At 41.2% G+C, this 16,240-nt stretch overlaps 1 protein-coding gene across 1 annotated transcript in view; it reads right to left on the bottom strand.

Moving 5' to 3' along the window:
• The window catches only part of CDC123 (cell division cycle 123), a 38,372-nt gene that overhangs the window by 3,027 nt on the left and 19,105 nt on the right, over positions 1–16,240 (bottom strand). The window contains exons 9-11 of the mRNA XM_009883010.1: positions 13,911–14,033; positions 9,594–9,622; positions 4,045–4,173 (exon numbers count right to left, since the gene is read on the bottom strand). Coding sequence (XP_009881312.1) covers positions 4,045–4,173; positions 9,594–9,622; positions 13,911–14,033 — 281 coding nt within the window. The remainder of the gene's footprint in view (positions 1–4,044; positions 4,174–9,593; positions 9,623–13,910; positions 14,034–16,240) is intronic.

Raw genomic sequence — 16,240 nt, forward strand, 5'->3', positions numbered from 1 at the left:
GTCTACTACAGGCCGCCCAATCAAGAGGAGCCTATTGACAAAGCCTTCTTACTCCAGCTACACAAGGCATCACGCTCACAGGCTCTCATCCTGCTGGGGGACTTCAACCACCCTGACATCTGCTGGAAAGTACCATGGCAAGCTGTAGGCAATCCAGGAGACTCCTGGAACCCATCAAAGATAACTTCTTAAGCCAGGTGATAGACAGCCTCACCAGAGGAGATGCGATACTGGGCCTGATGGTCACCAATGCAAGTGAGCTAATTGGAGACATGAAGATTGGAGGCAGCCTGGGCTGCAGTGATCACGCACTGGCGGAGTTCACAGTCCTGAGGGACAGAGGTCAGGGGAAGAGTAAAGTCAGGACCCTGAATTTTAGGAAAGCAAAATTCCAGCTCTTCAAGAAGTCATTTAATAGGAACCCCTGGGAAACCACCCTCAGGGGAAAGGGAGCAGAACAGAGCTGGCAGATCTTTAAGGATCCTTTAAGCCCAAGAGCTCTCGATCCCCAGGTGTAAGAAATCAGGAAAGGAGGGCAAGGGACCAGAATGGCTGAGTCGAGACCTGCTGGTCAAACTAAAGGGCAAGAAAGATGCACAGGCAGTGGAAGCAGGGACAGGTATCCTGGCAAGAGTATAGGGACGCTGCCTGGTTGTGTAGGGATGGATTCAGGAAGGCCAAGTCACAGCTGGAGCTAAACTTGGCAAGGAATGCAAAGAATACTAAGAAGGGCTTCTACAGGCATGTCAGCTAGAAAAGGAAGGTCAAAGAAAGCACACCCCCTGTGATGAGCAACACTGGCAAATTGGTAACAACAGAAAAGGAGAAAGCTGAGGTATTTAACAACTTTTTTGCCTCTTCACTGGCAACCTCTCTTCCCACACCTCTTGAGTGGAAGGACTGCAAGGCAGGGACTGGGGGAGCAAAGTCCCTCCCACTGTAAGAGAAGATCAGGTTCGTGACCACCTGAGGAACCTGAACATACACAAGTCTATGGGACCCAACGAGATGCATCCCAGAGTCCTGAGGGAATTGGCTGAGGTAGCTTCCAAGCCATTCTCCACGATGTTCATGGCAGTCAGGTGAAGTCTCTGGTAACTGAAAAAAGGGAAACATGGCACCCATTTTTAAAAAGGGTAGAAAGGAGTACCCTGCAAACTACCAACCTGTCAGCCTCACCTCTGCGTGTGGGAAGATTATGGAACAGATCCTCCTAGAAGCTATGCTAAGGCACATGGAGGACAGGAAGGTGATTCGAGCCAGTCAGCACAACTTCACCAAGGGCAAGCCCTGCCTAACCAACCTAGTGGCCTTCTATTATGGAGTGACTACATCCGTGGACAAGGGAGGAGCTACAGATGTTGTCTACCTGCAAAAGATGTCGTCTTCTGCAAGGCCTTTGACACAGTCCCCCACAACTCTCTAAATTGGAGAGATATGGATTTGTTGGGTGGACTGTTCGGTGGATGAGGAATTGGTTGGTCACATCCAGAGGGTAGCAGTCAACAGCTCAATGTCCAGATGGAGATCAATGACAATTGGGGTCCTTCAGGGGTTGGTATTGGGACCAATACTATTCAAGATCTTCATCAGTAACATAGACAGTGGGATCGAGTGCACCCTCAGCAAGTCTGCTGACACCACCAAGCTGACTGGTGCAGTTGACATGCCTGAGGGACATGATGCCATCCAGAGGGAACTGGACAAGCTCGAGAAGTGGGCCTGTGCGAACCTCATGAGGTTCAACAAGGCCAAGTGCAGGGTCCTGCACCTGAGTCAGGGCAATCCCCAGTATCAACACAGGCTGGGGGATGAAGGCATTAAGAGCACCCCTGCTGAGAAGGACTTGGGGGTACCAGTAGATGAAAAACTGGACATGAGCTGGCAATATGCACTCACAGCCCAGAAGGCCAACCATATCCCGGGCTGCATCAAAAGAAGCATGGCCAGCAGGGCGAGGGAGGTGATTCTGCCCCGCTATTCTGCTGTGGTGAGACCCCACCTTGAATATTGCATCCAGCTCTGGGGCCACCAACATAAGAAGGACATGGACCTGTTGGAGCAGGTCCAGAGAGGTCACAAAGATGACCAGAGGGTTGGAGCACCTCTCCTAAGAGGACAGGCTGAGAGAGTTGGGGTTGTTCAGCCTGGAGAGGAGAAGAGTCCAGAGAGACCTTATTGTGGCCTTTCAGTACTTAAAGGGGGCTTATAAGAAAGATGGGAACAAACTTTTTAGCAGGGCCTGTTGTGATAAGATGAGGGACAATGGTTTTAAACTAAAAGAGGGTAGATTTAGACTAGATATAAGGAAGAAATTCTTTATGATGAGGGTCGTGAAACACTGGCACAGGTTGCCCAGAGAGGTGGTAATGTGCCATCCCTGGAAACATTCAAGGTCAGGTTGGACGGGGCTCTGAGCAACCTGACCTAGTGGAAGATATCCCTGCTCACTGCAGGGGTGTTGGACTAGATGACCTTTAAGGGCCTCTTCCAACCCAAACTATTTTATGATTCTATGATAATTTTTATGATAGAATCTCTAAACTTGTCTTCACAGGTTCCTTGTTTAAACCCATGTTTGCAAATATAATCTTACTGAAATCATGATCTAAGCTTTCCAACCAATTTACTTACTGAAAGAAAAAATATCCGTAAAATATAAAAAAAAATATCCGTAAAAATATAAAAAATATCTCTAAACATTCAATTGTAGCAACAGGTTTTGTGTAACCTGATATAATTTTCAGTTCAACACACTGACATGCAACTTAATTGCCCACTGTATGGCAATAAGCTGCTTCATTTTAAAGACAGAAGTTCAGTAACTTCACACCAGACTCTGTGATTGCATGTAAGCTGAGGCATGAAGACAAATCAGTCTGATTTTCATTCAGGCTTATACCACAGGAAGCTGTGTAAAGGGTCTGGCACTGAGAAAAAGAAATCCTCAAACCAAAATTCAGGTGTCCCATGCATAGCTCAAGAATTGGGAGTGTGTTTTAACAAAGGAGACACAGCTTTTAGCAAGAAGGTTCATTGAATAGGTTTTCATACAGCAGTAGCCACATGGTGAGACTAAGAGAAAATGGCATGAATGTTAGCCTGCAGTGTGGTGTATTTCCTTTTCAATGTGTTATGAAAATCGCAACAGAACTAAAGCAAAGCTCAGACGTTAAAAATCAGCTCAATGAAGCATGTCATTTCAGTTATCTCTAATGCAGCTTAACAACTAAAAAATAAAGAAAAGCCCATGATATCTGACTAGCCATCTCTCCTCAGACAACTACCAAGTGTTTCCCAGGATCAAGTAACATGCTACTTTGTATCTTCTATCCAGCTGTCCAAGGACTGGTTAAGACGTGAGGACTCAGTCTCAAGCATGCAGTGGAAAAAAAAAAAAAAAAAAAAAGATGGAATGCAAATAAATGAAGACTATTCCTCCCTCTCTGCATTAAGGGGAAGTTATTTGGTTTTTTGAAGGCAATGCAGCTTGGAAGAGGGATAGAAAAGCCCTGCTCTGCAAGTCCAAGGAGTTCAACCAGAGGACAAGGCTTCCCTGAGGGTATTCGATATGAGGAAGAGACAGAAGTTAAGCTTCTTTTTGTGTCCCCTCAAACATGAATCTGGAGCTCTGGGAAACTGTATGACAGGTATCAGGAGCAAAGCAGAACTTTAGGTGATTAAATAGCAAAGTAACAGATTTTAAGAGAAATTGAAAAGACTCCATCAAAAGTGCACAAAAGCAAGTTTCAGGGCATCTTCTTTGCAACGAGGTCAAAGCTGCAATATGGACTTGTACTGTTTGAACTGAAAATTCCCTTGCAGGCATCTAAAACTAGCATGTGATACTTGTTGAGATTAACTACTGTTGAATAAGGCAGATTCTACTTACAAAGAGTTTACATTTCATGAGTTAAGGACAACCATTTACTTCAATGGGATTTGCATCACAATTTGATTATAACAAAAAAATAAAAGAAAAAAATAAAAGGCCATAACGCCTGTTGGATTTGTTAGCCAGCCTCCCTCACCACAGGGCTGTACCTGTTCTGTTGCTTCCCCTTCACTCTGGTCTCCTTTCAGGTTTTTCCCAGACGTCAGTTCTTCCCACGTAAACAGCAATGAGTCTGTTACTTCGCCAAATGGGTTAAAATCTATTAACCAAATCTTACCCTGCAATGGAACAATAGAAGAATTAAAACAAGCCACAGAATTGAAACAAATAAACAAACAAAAAATCAGAATACATATATATTACTGTAGTATGCTTGGTGTTCACATAAAGAGATGTGAAAATTGAAAACACTTAAAACACAGAAAGCTATAACTTACTAATTTATTTAATTTATTCTTCTTAAACAGAAGATCAGACAGAGCTCAAATAAACTGAATTCAGTTCCACACAAGGTGCTTTTAGATCCATGGCTCTCCAAGATCCCCAGACAGGAAGAACAAGGAAGGGGTAGGAGAAAGAACTACCACAACCCAAACAAAAAACCCCACCCAACCAGAGATTTTGCTTTCCATCAAAAGCCACCTCAGTACTGCTGCACATTCAGCACTCTACAAGAATTGCTGTTCTTGGTCTCAGAAGGGACTCTAAAAATACAGAGCAGGGTCTGCAAAATGCTGGTGGAGATCTTGAAAGCTGAAAGGTGCTGCACAGATACAGAAAAATAATAACTTAAAGGCATTTTTAATGTAGTCCCCACTAGTAGTCCAGACTAGTTTCTCCTGCCTCATCTTTAATACATTTGTGTGTCAAACAGTTGTGGCAGTATGCACAACAGCATGCCTGTCTTACAACTGAAAAATGAGAGCAGAGAAACAAACATGACATATTAGAGGTAAGAGAGACGTCTGCAGGGGAGCAAGAAAAAGTTTGTATTGAGTCGTCTCAAGATACAATCCCCAGCACAGGGCCATCTTTTCTTACCCAAGAAAGTGTCATCTATTCTAATAAAAAAACCCATTATAATAAATTATAATGAAATACGACTACAACTGCTAGCAAGAATTTGCAAAACAAGTATTACATCTGGAAGAAATCAAATCTATCAAATATGGAAAGAAAAAGGTTGCTGTAACATAAGCAGGACTGAAGGGTTTTATTGTGTTTATTAAAGACCAACGGGGACTGGAAACCAAACCTGATGACTGTAGCTACTAAAAGCTTACTTTGCTTTCTCTTTCTTTCCCTTATTCCTGAAGGATGTTCTTTCTTTAAAAGATCTTCCCTATCTCGATACAAACAGCAAATATCTTCAATGATTTACACTACAGCCATCTGGTTTCTAACTTACAAAGACGCTTTTGAAGCCTTCAGTCACAGAGTAACATGGAAACTTCTTCTCCCACCCACACTACCTAAGCCACCCCCCACCAGCAGGCACTAACACACTATAGAATAGGAAATGCATGGAAACTCATACAGTAGAGAACAAAAATGCTCTGGCTGGTCTGTCATCATCCCCAGCGAGTTACTCACGCAGGTGGGGGGAGTCCCAACACAGATGAAACCAGTGATACTACTTGTAAACTGGAACTGAGCCAGCACCCCGACCGGTGAGCGTGTGGTTGCACACAGGCTTTCACAGGTCTCTCTCTCGCTCAGGGCAGATCCACAGAGTACAGCTCTCGCAGAGCAAATTTTAAAAAGCCAATGCACCGCAACAGCAGTACTGAAACCAGATGGCTACAAAAGAAACTGCCAATTGCGGGGACACAGACCTGAGTGGTTTCTTACTTGTTTTGGAAGGGTGAAGAAGCACAAATATCTGCGTGGCTAAGACGCAACACCTCTGCATCAATATTGACACCATCGGCGCAGAGAGCAAACAGGGGCAAGCTCTGCTATCATTTTCCATCTCTGTTCTTCTTCAAAAGGCAGTCACAAATTCTCATTATAAGTAATGTTTTACTTTTGCTAATGGGGACATCTTGTTAGCTCCAAGGCAGCAGGAAGAGGAATCTATAATTTTAGATTCATTCTATCACACTAGAAAAACAAGCTAATGAACCAATTTAATCCAGACAGAAGCAATGGCTGGCAAAGTTCGTTCAGCAGTTCAGAGAATCTTTCCCTGCACCAGAAACGTTTATACTTAAAGGACTTCCCTATGAAAGGCTTTCACAGAGACTCCTCCTCACCCCAAATACATGAAACTCAGCTTTGTCATAGGCACTCAAGATAATTTCTCTAGAGAAGAAATGGAAAAAACTGAAAATTGTTTTTCAGGCTACTGAAAGCAACACCTGTTTTTTGTGAGCATACCATACCCAGCAGTATTTCTCCCTCCCTGCAGACAACAGTACACCATTGATAACACCAACTGTTTCTTTGAGATGGTCTGAAATCTGCACTGAGCTTTAGTAGCTGCAAATTGATGAGATGTAGCAAAACAAACTAAATATCCCTTTTCAGGGCTCATTAAAGGGAGTTTACTCTGGGTCAGTAACTGAACTGTCTTTTCTTAAGATTAAATGCTCTTTCAAGTCTTACATGCAATGTTATGATTTAAATGTAGTTTCAGATGAGTTGAGCTGTGTATCTAAAAAGCAGTAGTAAAGCTATTTATCTACCATCTTCTGGTATTAGCAATCTTTGTCATGAGAGCACAGAAATGCACCAGCCAGGAAAGCGAAGTTGTGCATATCTGGAGGGGAAAAAAACCCCAACTTGTATTACATAAGATTTTTTTCCTCATCCTAAAACAGGAACCAATAGATTTACCATATCATGTCAGCTTCATGCTTTGTTTTACCAAAGCATTAAGCAACATGCTGCTGAAAGGAAGTGTCTATGACAAAGACTGTCTAAAGGAAGTTAAAAGATAGATAAAATGCAAACTAAACTGTTACATCTCCCTAACTCCAGCTGCAGCTTCATGCACAGTGACTATGCTCACAAGGCAGAGACAACAAGCACTAGTTGCTCGTTAACAAGAGCAGCTGTGAGCTAGCAGTGGTCTGGAGCCACACACTGCACTACTATGTCTTCACCACAGTGACTTGTCTTGAACATGGTCACAAGTTGTTAACACCTGGGAGATACGAAGAGCAGTAGCAAAGCTGACTCTCAGGCTTGTCAGCTGTTGTACGAAGATTGTGAACTGCTAGCACAACAACAACAACAAAAAAAAAAGAAGTGGATCCAAATGAAAACAGGCTACCAGTCCTGCTACACAACGTCTTTGGGACCAGGTCTTCAGATCATCCAGGCTGGAAGACTGTATGTTTCTTCCTTAAAAAGATGACTAGTCTGCACTAGCTCAGATGAGCTTGGTGAAGAGAGAGGAACAGGAAAGGGAGACACATCACAGCTTGTTCCCAACCAGGCCACGGCTGCTGCTATGCCACCCTCCAACTCAACGAGCAGGACCTCTGGCAGCCTACTCCGTACAGTCTCTCAAGGGACTAAAGCAAGCACGGGGACGGGGCTGCTCTCATTCACAACCGTATCAAAGAACAAGCTTCTCCAAGCTGAATATTTAGAGTTGAAAGAATTTAAAATAAGCAGACACTGGACATTTCTCTCATTCTGTAAGTGAGGTTGCCGTGCAACCAGCCTGATGAGGAGCACAGGCTCTGGAAATTAATCACACTCAGCAACGCTCAATATTCTTTTTCTGCCTGTAACTCACAAAGGGAGAGATGAATAATACAGTTGCAAACCACAAAAGTATGTGTGAAAGGAGGATCTGACACACAAAGGGCTATCCGACAGTTTACAAGACCTGAGGGTAGAAGGCACTGAGAGTTATCTACAAACAGATATATTTTATCTTGACAGATGAAGAAACACTGCTCATTTGAGGTCACACATGCTTAAACCTTTCACTGTAATAATCTGTCTTCATGCCTCAGCTGCAAGGCAGAGTACGCAATGGCAGAACCCAGTTCAACACTGAAGTGTTGCTTCACATTTTGCCCAACAGCATCCTCAAGTCTGAGGATCTGAACCTGGGCAGGTAATTTCCATTACCATTCAGCATGGCTGGTTTTAGCCTGTAGCCTAATTTTAGGTACCTACGTTAAAAGTTGTGCTGCGTAACAGTACAATAGTTGTTTTCCACAACATGTATTCCTATTTAGTTTATATTTTGCAAACTATGGCATGATTTAGTGTTACAGAATTACAAAATACTTTAGCAACATTCAAAGTCAGAATCAGAACTTATTACAAATACTCCCAACTCAACGCAAAGACCTTCTGCAATCCCATAACTGTAAACAAGTCAAACAGTGAGACTCAAATGTATATAGCAAAAGTATATAGCCTTTTTTTTTTCATATCTGGTTTAGGATTTGGAAAAAAAATTAAGCAAAAGAAAGACTTACTTTTTATGCACTAATATAATTCCCAAAATCAGGTTGTGATTCCCAAATCAGGTTTTGAGATTTAAGGCTATATAATGTATTTTTGGTTGCAGTTGCTTTTAAAACAATACACATGTGCCTTTCAAGCACAATTCATCTGACCTACTTCGCTCCATTGACACTGGGAGAGGTCAAGGTAACTAACTCTGATTGTGGCACCTGACGTTCAGATGGGACGTTTCTCTCCACTCTGTCACCATCTGGACCTTCAGGGTTCTGATCCACCGAGCACTCAGAACCACATGCAGCTGGAGCAGTTTGAAAAGTAAAACTTAGCTTATCCCTTTGTACTCTAGACCTCTAGACTTCCATATATGAAATAAAAATTATCATTTTCCAATCTCACATGGATAACCTGAAGAAATATTAATGATTAGTTTCGATGAGTTCAGATGCTATAGGGAAAAACATCACAGGGAAGGAAAGAAAAAAAAAAAGCCCAAAGAATGATTTGTTGTAAGACTCCCCCAAAGTTTTTGGGGGGAGCAAAATATCACCCCCGCCTTATTTTTTTTAAATAGCACAGCCATTCTGACACATTCAGATACCCTTCCATCAAAAGCACTCAGAGTAAGCATTATGCAGAGGAAACCTTAGCAACAGGTAGTGCTTCGCTAAAACAATTTAGTAATGTTATATGATATTGATCCATCTTTAAAGAAAATGCCCCAAGCCTGCCAGTGTTTAAGAGGCATTTGAACAATGCCTTTAATAACATGCTTTAATTTTTGGTCAGCCTTGAATTGCTCAGGCAGTTGGACTAGATGATCGCTGTAGGTCCCTTCCGACTGAAGTATTCTATTCTATTCTAAATTATTTCAGCAAAGACTCTCCACATCATAATGAAAACTAAATCGGCTCTAGTAGATTCACAGAACTGACAGAATTACAGCTGAAGTCAAAGTTATGTGCTTTAAGACAGACTGCTTCTCTGGAAGATATTCACTAAACAATTACATCACTGGCACAGACATTTTTACACCCATAATCCTATTATTCTCCTACTGTAGACAGTGTCTGACACAGAAAAAGACCTGGAGAACAGAATAATAACATCAAGTAGAGTGTTTTTTTGGGGGGGGGGGGTGGTTGTTTTTTTTTTTCTGCCAGGACCACTTCTAGGAAGATGAAGCTATTATTTGCTTCATCTCTGCAGCATTTCAGAAAGAGTTTCCACAGAATAAACAATTATATACAACCTATTGTTCACTTACCCTGCTGTCTCTGTACACATCAAAAACAACTGAAAAGGAGAAGAAAAAAACAACGTTAATCTTAAACAATATATAATTTCACAGAAGATGTCTAAATCTGAATAGATACTTGTGTACACAGCACAATCTGCAAAGTCAATATGTCTAAAGAACTCCAAGCTAGAATTAGGTTCATTTCCAAGAGGGAGTTGAAACATGTCAAGAACTACTGTTAATGCACTGAGAGATTGGTTGCCGGGTTTTCCATTTAATGCTGTTTTCTTCTGTTGATTTTTCCCCCCAGCGAAGAACATTTGATAAACTCTTAGCCCAGACAGAAGCTTATCTTCGACATTACTGCTGTTTGGTTTACAGCAGAATGGAGAAATTTCAAGGAAGGATCAAGACTTCAGTGTGCTTGACTTTGCACAAACATTTAATAAGAGAAAGTTCCTGCTTGACGGAGATTAGGACTTCAGCACATAACAAGACAAACAGGTTGCAGGAACAAAGGGGTCGATGGGTGTGCTGAGGAAGAGGTGGCAGTGAAATGGCTATGTTTAATGTAAGCCAGAGCAGATACAGCACACCTACCAATTATCAACAACTCTTTCAAACAGACCCTTTGCTAATCGGCGACTGACGCAAAGCTGCCTTGCTAGCTCCACTGTTGTCCCTCCCCTTGACTTAATTAAGCATGAATCTTTGTACACACATCTTTCTATTAGCTTCTGTTCTGTATGGTTAAATAAATCTTTGTCTTTCTATTCAGCTAGGGAAATCAACAGATAAGCATTCAGGCATGACTACATGCAGAAGTTGGACCAGTTTAGCAGAAAGAAAGAAAAAGAAATGCCAGATTTAGAAAAACCTCAGACAAATGCTGTATTGTCACTTCCTTCACTAATAAGGAAGGGAATATTTCAGCTAAGAGATTTCCCAATACATGTGGGATAATCTAAACTCAGGATATGACTGTAGAACACTTGAGCCTCAGGAACTACTCAGGAAGCGGCTCGTCAGTAACAGGGACGTTGATTGATCACATTCATGCACGTAAAGCTGTTCAGCAGCTTAATCTAACATTTCATGAGAAATTGACTGGGCTAAGGGCAAACCACAACTCAACAGCACCAAAGCCAGTCACGTAACTGCTTTTGACCATATAGGCTAAAAATCCACACAGCTTTTTGCACAAGCTCAGTTACGTCAATTTAAAATGCCACTCCAGACTTCGGTGCTATGATTTTCTTGAGAAGACAAGCCCTCGGTGGCTAAGTCATCAATGTGAAGAGGAGCACAGCAAGCCTAAGTTTCTTCTCCAGCTGTTCAATTCAACTTGTTGCAGGTACTGTGTACTATCATTAGTCATATTTCATTAATGGAAAACTTGCATCTGAGCTTTATTATAAAATGACACCTGTCAGCTTAAACAAGCCTATGGCAATCATTGAAGCTAATGGCATTTAGCAGAATTTACATCCCTGTTAAGACTGATCGCACGTTGGTGACCAGTCTGGGACACTCAAAAACACTGAACAGAGAACACCTGAACTGTTCCCTCTTCTTAAGGGCCACCTCAGAGCAAGAGTGTCGTGTGCCAGCGAGACTGTAGTAAAACTTTATCAGCAATTGCTCAAAATGGAGGGCAAGCCAAGGCTCAACCCTACAGTAAGTATCAATACCTTCAGAACACTGTTCTTACTGGGCTCTTATGAAAAGTATTTGGAAGGTTCTAACTTCACTTAGAAGTATTTATAAAGCATTCACCCATCTGTTATCCTACTGCTCTGACTCTGCAATGCTTCAGCTGCTCTGACCCAACTCTTCCATCTGGAGATGCTACCAGACCAACTGGAAAAAGCAAAGCAAACCGCATCAAAATCCCCAACGAAACAAGAAGTCAGGAAAAAAGCTATAATACCTTTCCTTTTAAAAGCAAACAAACAAGAAAAGCCAGATTTTTACTCTTAACAACACATATGCTACCAGACAGTGGATCGAGGGATAAGCTGTGGTATGAATGAAGGGTGGTAAAAAAAAAAAACAACACAAAACAAACAAACAAAAAAAAACCCACAGAAAACATTTTCTGCATGGCATTTCTCTGCAGAAGGACAAGTCACCAGCATTTAGTGCCTAAGAACAAAAGGTTAACAAACCTTCATCCCAGGTCACCCTGAAACCTCCTTTTCCCAGAAGGTAACTCAGATGGCATAGTTTTACGTCCTTTACATAAGGTGACACTTCAGACCTTTCAGTTCACCAGACAGCAGTTTCAGAGCCTAAATCTAGGCATCAATTTCCAAAAATAGTGCCCTGAATTCTTATCTGTCAGTTGATTACATATCAGCTAAAATTACTTTGGAACACAGAGGAAAATTAAAAGACAGTAATCAGAATGTAAGATCTATGTGACCGATCTTACATCAAAATATTAGGGCTACAGACCTATTACATTCGTATACTGATTTACAGGCTACTAGTCTTCTCCAAGGAACAGTCCTTGAGAACTTCTCTGGAATGAAATAAAGAAACCCTGAAGAGTCCAATTATTAAGAATTTTAATAATTGGATAGACTGGCATTAGAAGGTATCTTTTTCAGCAAGTCACAGAATCACATAATTGTTTAGGTTGGAAAAGACCCTTAAGATTGAGTCCAACCATTAATCTAGCACTGCCAAGTCCACCACTAAACTGTGTCCCACAGCACTACATCTACACATCTTTTAAATCCCTCCAGGGAGGGCAATTCAACCCCTTCCCTGGGCAGCCTGTTCCCATGCTTGACAACCCTTTCAGTTAGGAAATTTTTCCTAATATCCAATCTAAACCTCCCCTGGTGCAACTTGAGGCCATTTCCTCTTGTCCTATCACCTGTTACTTGGAAGAAAGGACTGACCCCCACCTCGCTATACCCTCCTTTCAGGTAGTTGTAGAGAGCGATAAGGTCTTCCCTGAATCAGACAGGACAGATCTTTTTGACTGCTCTAGTGACTCAGAAAAATAATTAACCATGTTAAAAACTTATGTAAAACATTGAGTATTCAAAGCTTTATAGAAGCCAGAAAATTCTTATCACAGAATCATAGAATGGTTTAGGTTGGAAGGGACCTTAAAGATCATCCTGTTCCAAACCCTGCCGTGGGCAGGGACACCTCCCACCAGACCAGGTTGCTCAAAGCCCCATCCAGCCTGTTATTAAACACCTCCAGGGATGGAGCTTCCACAGCTTCTCTGGGCAACCTGTGCCAGTGTCTCACCACCCTCAGAGTGAAAAATTTCTTCCTAATATCAAATCTAAATCTCCCCTCTTCCAGTTTAAAGCCATTCTCCTTCGTCCTATCGCTACATGCGCTTGTAAAAAGTCCTGCCCCAGCTCTCCTGTAGGCCCCCCTTTAGGTACTGGAAGGGCACTATAAGGTCTCCCAGAGCCTTCTCTTCTCCAGACTCAACCACCTCAACTCTCTCAGCCTGTTTATGTTTTTTACTAAACTGAGGTCAAATACTTTATTCAAAACTCTTCAGCAGCTAAACTGCTGTGCATCAATATTTAGGAGAAATTATTATAACTTCTTGAAAAGAAACTTAAAAATCCTTTCTTCAAGGAATACATCAATAATTTAGCAGCAAACATCTGACAACATCTTAAAAAACAGTATTCTTCTTACTACTGGATGTCATTTATTAAGCATTTCCTACCTCTAAACCTTTTCAGGTTCAGACTTTTTCTTAATTAAAAACAAATGTAAGGGGAAAAAGCCTTCAAAAAAATTCATTATGCCTTCTGAAGGGATCTTTCACTCATTTATTGTGTTTTCCTGAAAAGCTCCAGCCTCTTCCCTCAGGGTTTTTTTGTTCCCAATTTTATAGTCATTCAGAAACTACATTGCTCTGCATGCTCTAGCCACAAGAGCTATGAGACTCTCCCAAGTTAAAAAGAACCAAGTCTTGTGAAAGCAATAGCTATGAAGAGAGAGATGCATATTCACAGACTTAAAATACTGGGGATGCTATTATTTACTGACAAGCACCCATTTTTCCACTGATCTCCAGCAGTAAACTGAAATTGAACATATTACAACTCAGTGTGCTGTGGAGGAAGCCAACAGCAAGTGGGCAAGAGGATAGGTTTCATTTCTATGGAGTTCGCCCAGCAAGCCCTTTCAATTTCAAGCCTCCCAGTACTTTGCTAAAGAATTTGCAGGACCCAGACCCTTCATTTCTGTTTTTAAGTCTTTGCAACTATGCGTGCAATAAGTATTTCAAAACCTTCATAAACATCCTCCTTCCCTCCCCCATGCTCCCCTGGCTAATTGAAGCCTTAAGATACTTACAGTCTTCATCCAAGAATTTATACTGTATGTGTTTCTTGAAAAACTCCTGTATTGTTCTACAGATCTCTTCATGTTGCTTAGAGATATGATCATAGTATTGAGTGTAGTCCCTCTGTGATATACCTGTCAATAATTTTAGATGATTATAAAGAGGTTTAGGCATGCAAAACAACCAACCAGCAAAAAATGCAGTTAAGAGTCATGCATGTTATCTATATTTCAAAATATGAGGTTCTCCCAAGTTTCAACCATTAAGAATTACTTATTGTTTAGCTTTATTCTCCAATACTTAAAGCATATCCATTAGGAATTTTTTCCTTGAATAGTTCTGCCCTACATTTTGTGAACCTTATTTTATATGTACACCCTTTGACTACTTTAAAGTGAATTTCAGGAGGAACCTTTGCTTGCATTTAAGTTTCCAGCTCCTGCCTTTTCCTTTCAGTTTTATTCCCCCTGGTTACTCTGGTCAAAAACCTCTTCTGCTCTGCACATCAGATGTTCAGAACCAGACAGTGTGAGAATTTGGAACCACGAAATGAAAGGGGTAGGGGCCAGGATTGCACATGAGCGAAGATGATAGATCCCAGCATACCATAAAGACTCTCATTTAACCGACTTCTTAAGTGTGGAATAAAGCGTACCTGTTTGATAAGGCACTAAAGCTGAAACCTTAAATCAACGGGATAGCATGCAGTCTAGTACCTTATTTCATCCATTTGCCCACCTCGAGGGCTGTCTTGCATATCTGACATTAGATAAACTATTCCGGCTACATTACAAGCTCTTAATTTCATACATTTGTTTGTCTACAAGACAAGAGTTTAAGCTGACATCAACAGGATTATACACTTGCATGCATCTTAAGTGACAGAAGTTCTCATACAGATTACATCAACATAAGCCACTGCAATACCCTGCTGGAGACACGTCAAATCAAGACGTGCTCCATCAATGGAAAAATGAGTAACTCATGCTATTTAGGAGAAGCAAATGCCAGAATCCTGCAAGAAAGATGTGTCAATGACATCAGTTTGCTGTTTTAACCATGTTCAAAACACAGAGATTAAGTTTTACTGTAAGACAATGCTGACTACATCCAGAGATGTGCTCTTTAAAAAAGTTCATATAAAGTTTATGTCGTCAGTGGAACTTTGAATTATTAATACCACTGCAAAGCTTAACTCAGGTCTAAAAACATAAACCAAGAGGTGGTGGCACCTCAGGGGAATGCAGATGTGTAACTGGAAAATCATCCACTACACTGTGCAATGTCACTCCTTAGCTTGACTGACAGGCTTATTAATTCTAAGAGCATGGGAACATATTTTGAATAATCTTGATCTGTCTTCAGAAATGCAGCTGCAGTGTTAGCTAAAAACATCCATACTGGTAGATCTACCAGGTTTCAAAACCTAGTAATGAAATGTACAGAGTGTTTAATTAGCTAGCATACAAATACTTTGAGGTATTTGAAAGTAAATATCACTATACATGTTCTATAATAAACGTATATTCAAATGTTTTAGAGGTTATTACAGTGATGCATACCTCTGGCAGTTGTGTTCCAGAAGCACATAACAGAGCAGGATTCAGCTCTTCACCCTTCAAAAAGCTATGTCAGTAGCCATTAAATAATACCGGCTTAATGGAGAATCTCTGCTATTAGCAAGATAAAATCTGTTACAGAGAACTGTAATAAACCCTGCATGAATTGAGAAAGAATGGGAAGATGAGTGTGGAAGCACCAGAAGGAACAGCCAAATAAAAGGTCTATGGGAATGGTATGTGTTGACAGTACCTAGATTAAGACATCCCAAAACATTGATGCGGAGCTCCATAGGACACTTAGACCAGGAAACAAAGAACAGTGAGTACGTTCCTAATGATTCACAGAGGTAGAACAGGACAGAGAGACAAATTGCTGACAGTTCCTAACAGGTACAAAAAGGCACATCCAAACCAAGCACATAGTCACCATGCTGAGAAGAATCGAGGAAGAACAATGAGGACTAGATAGCTAATATCCCTTCACTTCCATATCATCACAAGGAATCCTGGGCAGATCACTGGTATATGTGTATCTTGGTGCTTGCGAATATGTAGGTATGAGACAAGACAAAATGAGCAAACTTGATTTTAAAGCAAAAAAAAAAAAAAAAAATCACCTTCCTTCCTGTAGAGTCTGGATTAGAGCATTGCTACATCACTGCTATAACATTTCCTTGTTAGAAGAGTTTAGACAGAATGACTCAATCTTCTTAAGGACAAATGTGCATCAGTCCTGTGCTATTTACATTTCCTGTTCATCTTTAAAGATTCCATGGTAG

This window comes from Charadrius vociferus, unplaced genomic scaffold (assembly GCF_000708025.1).
Source record: "Charadrius vociferus isolate BGI_N301 unplaced genomic scaffold, ASM70802v2 scaffold32, whole genome shotgun sequence".
Lineage (NCBI taxonomy): Eukaryota > Metazoa > Chordata > Aves > Charadriiformes > Charadriidae > Charadrius > Charadrius vociferus.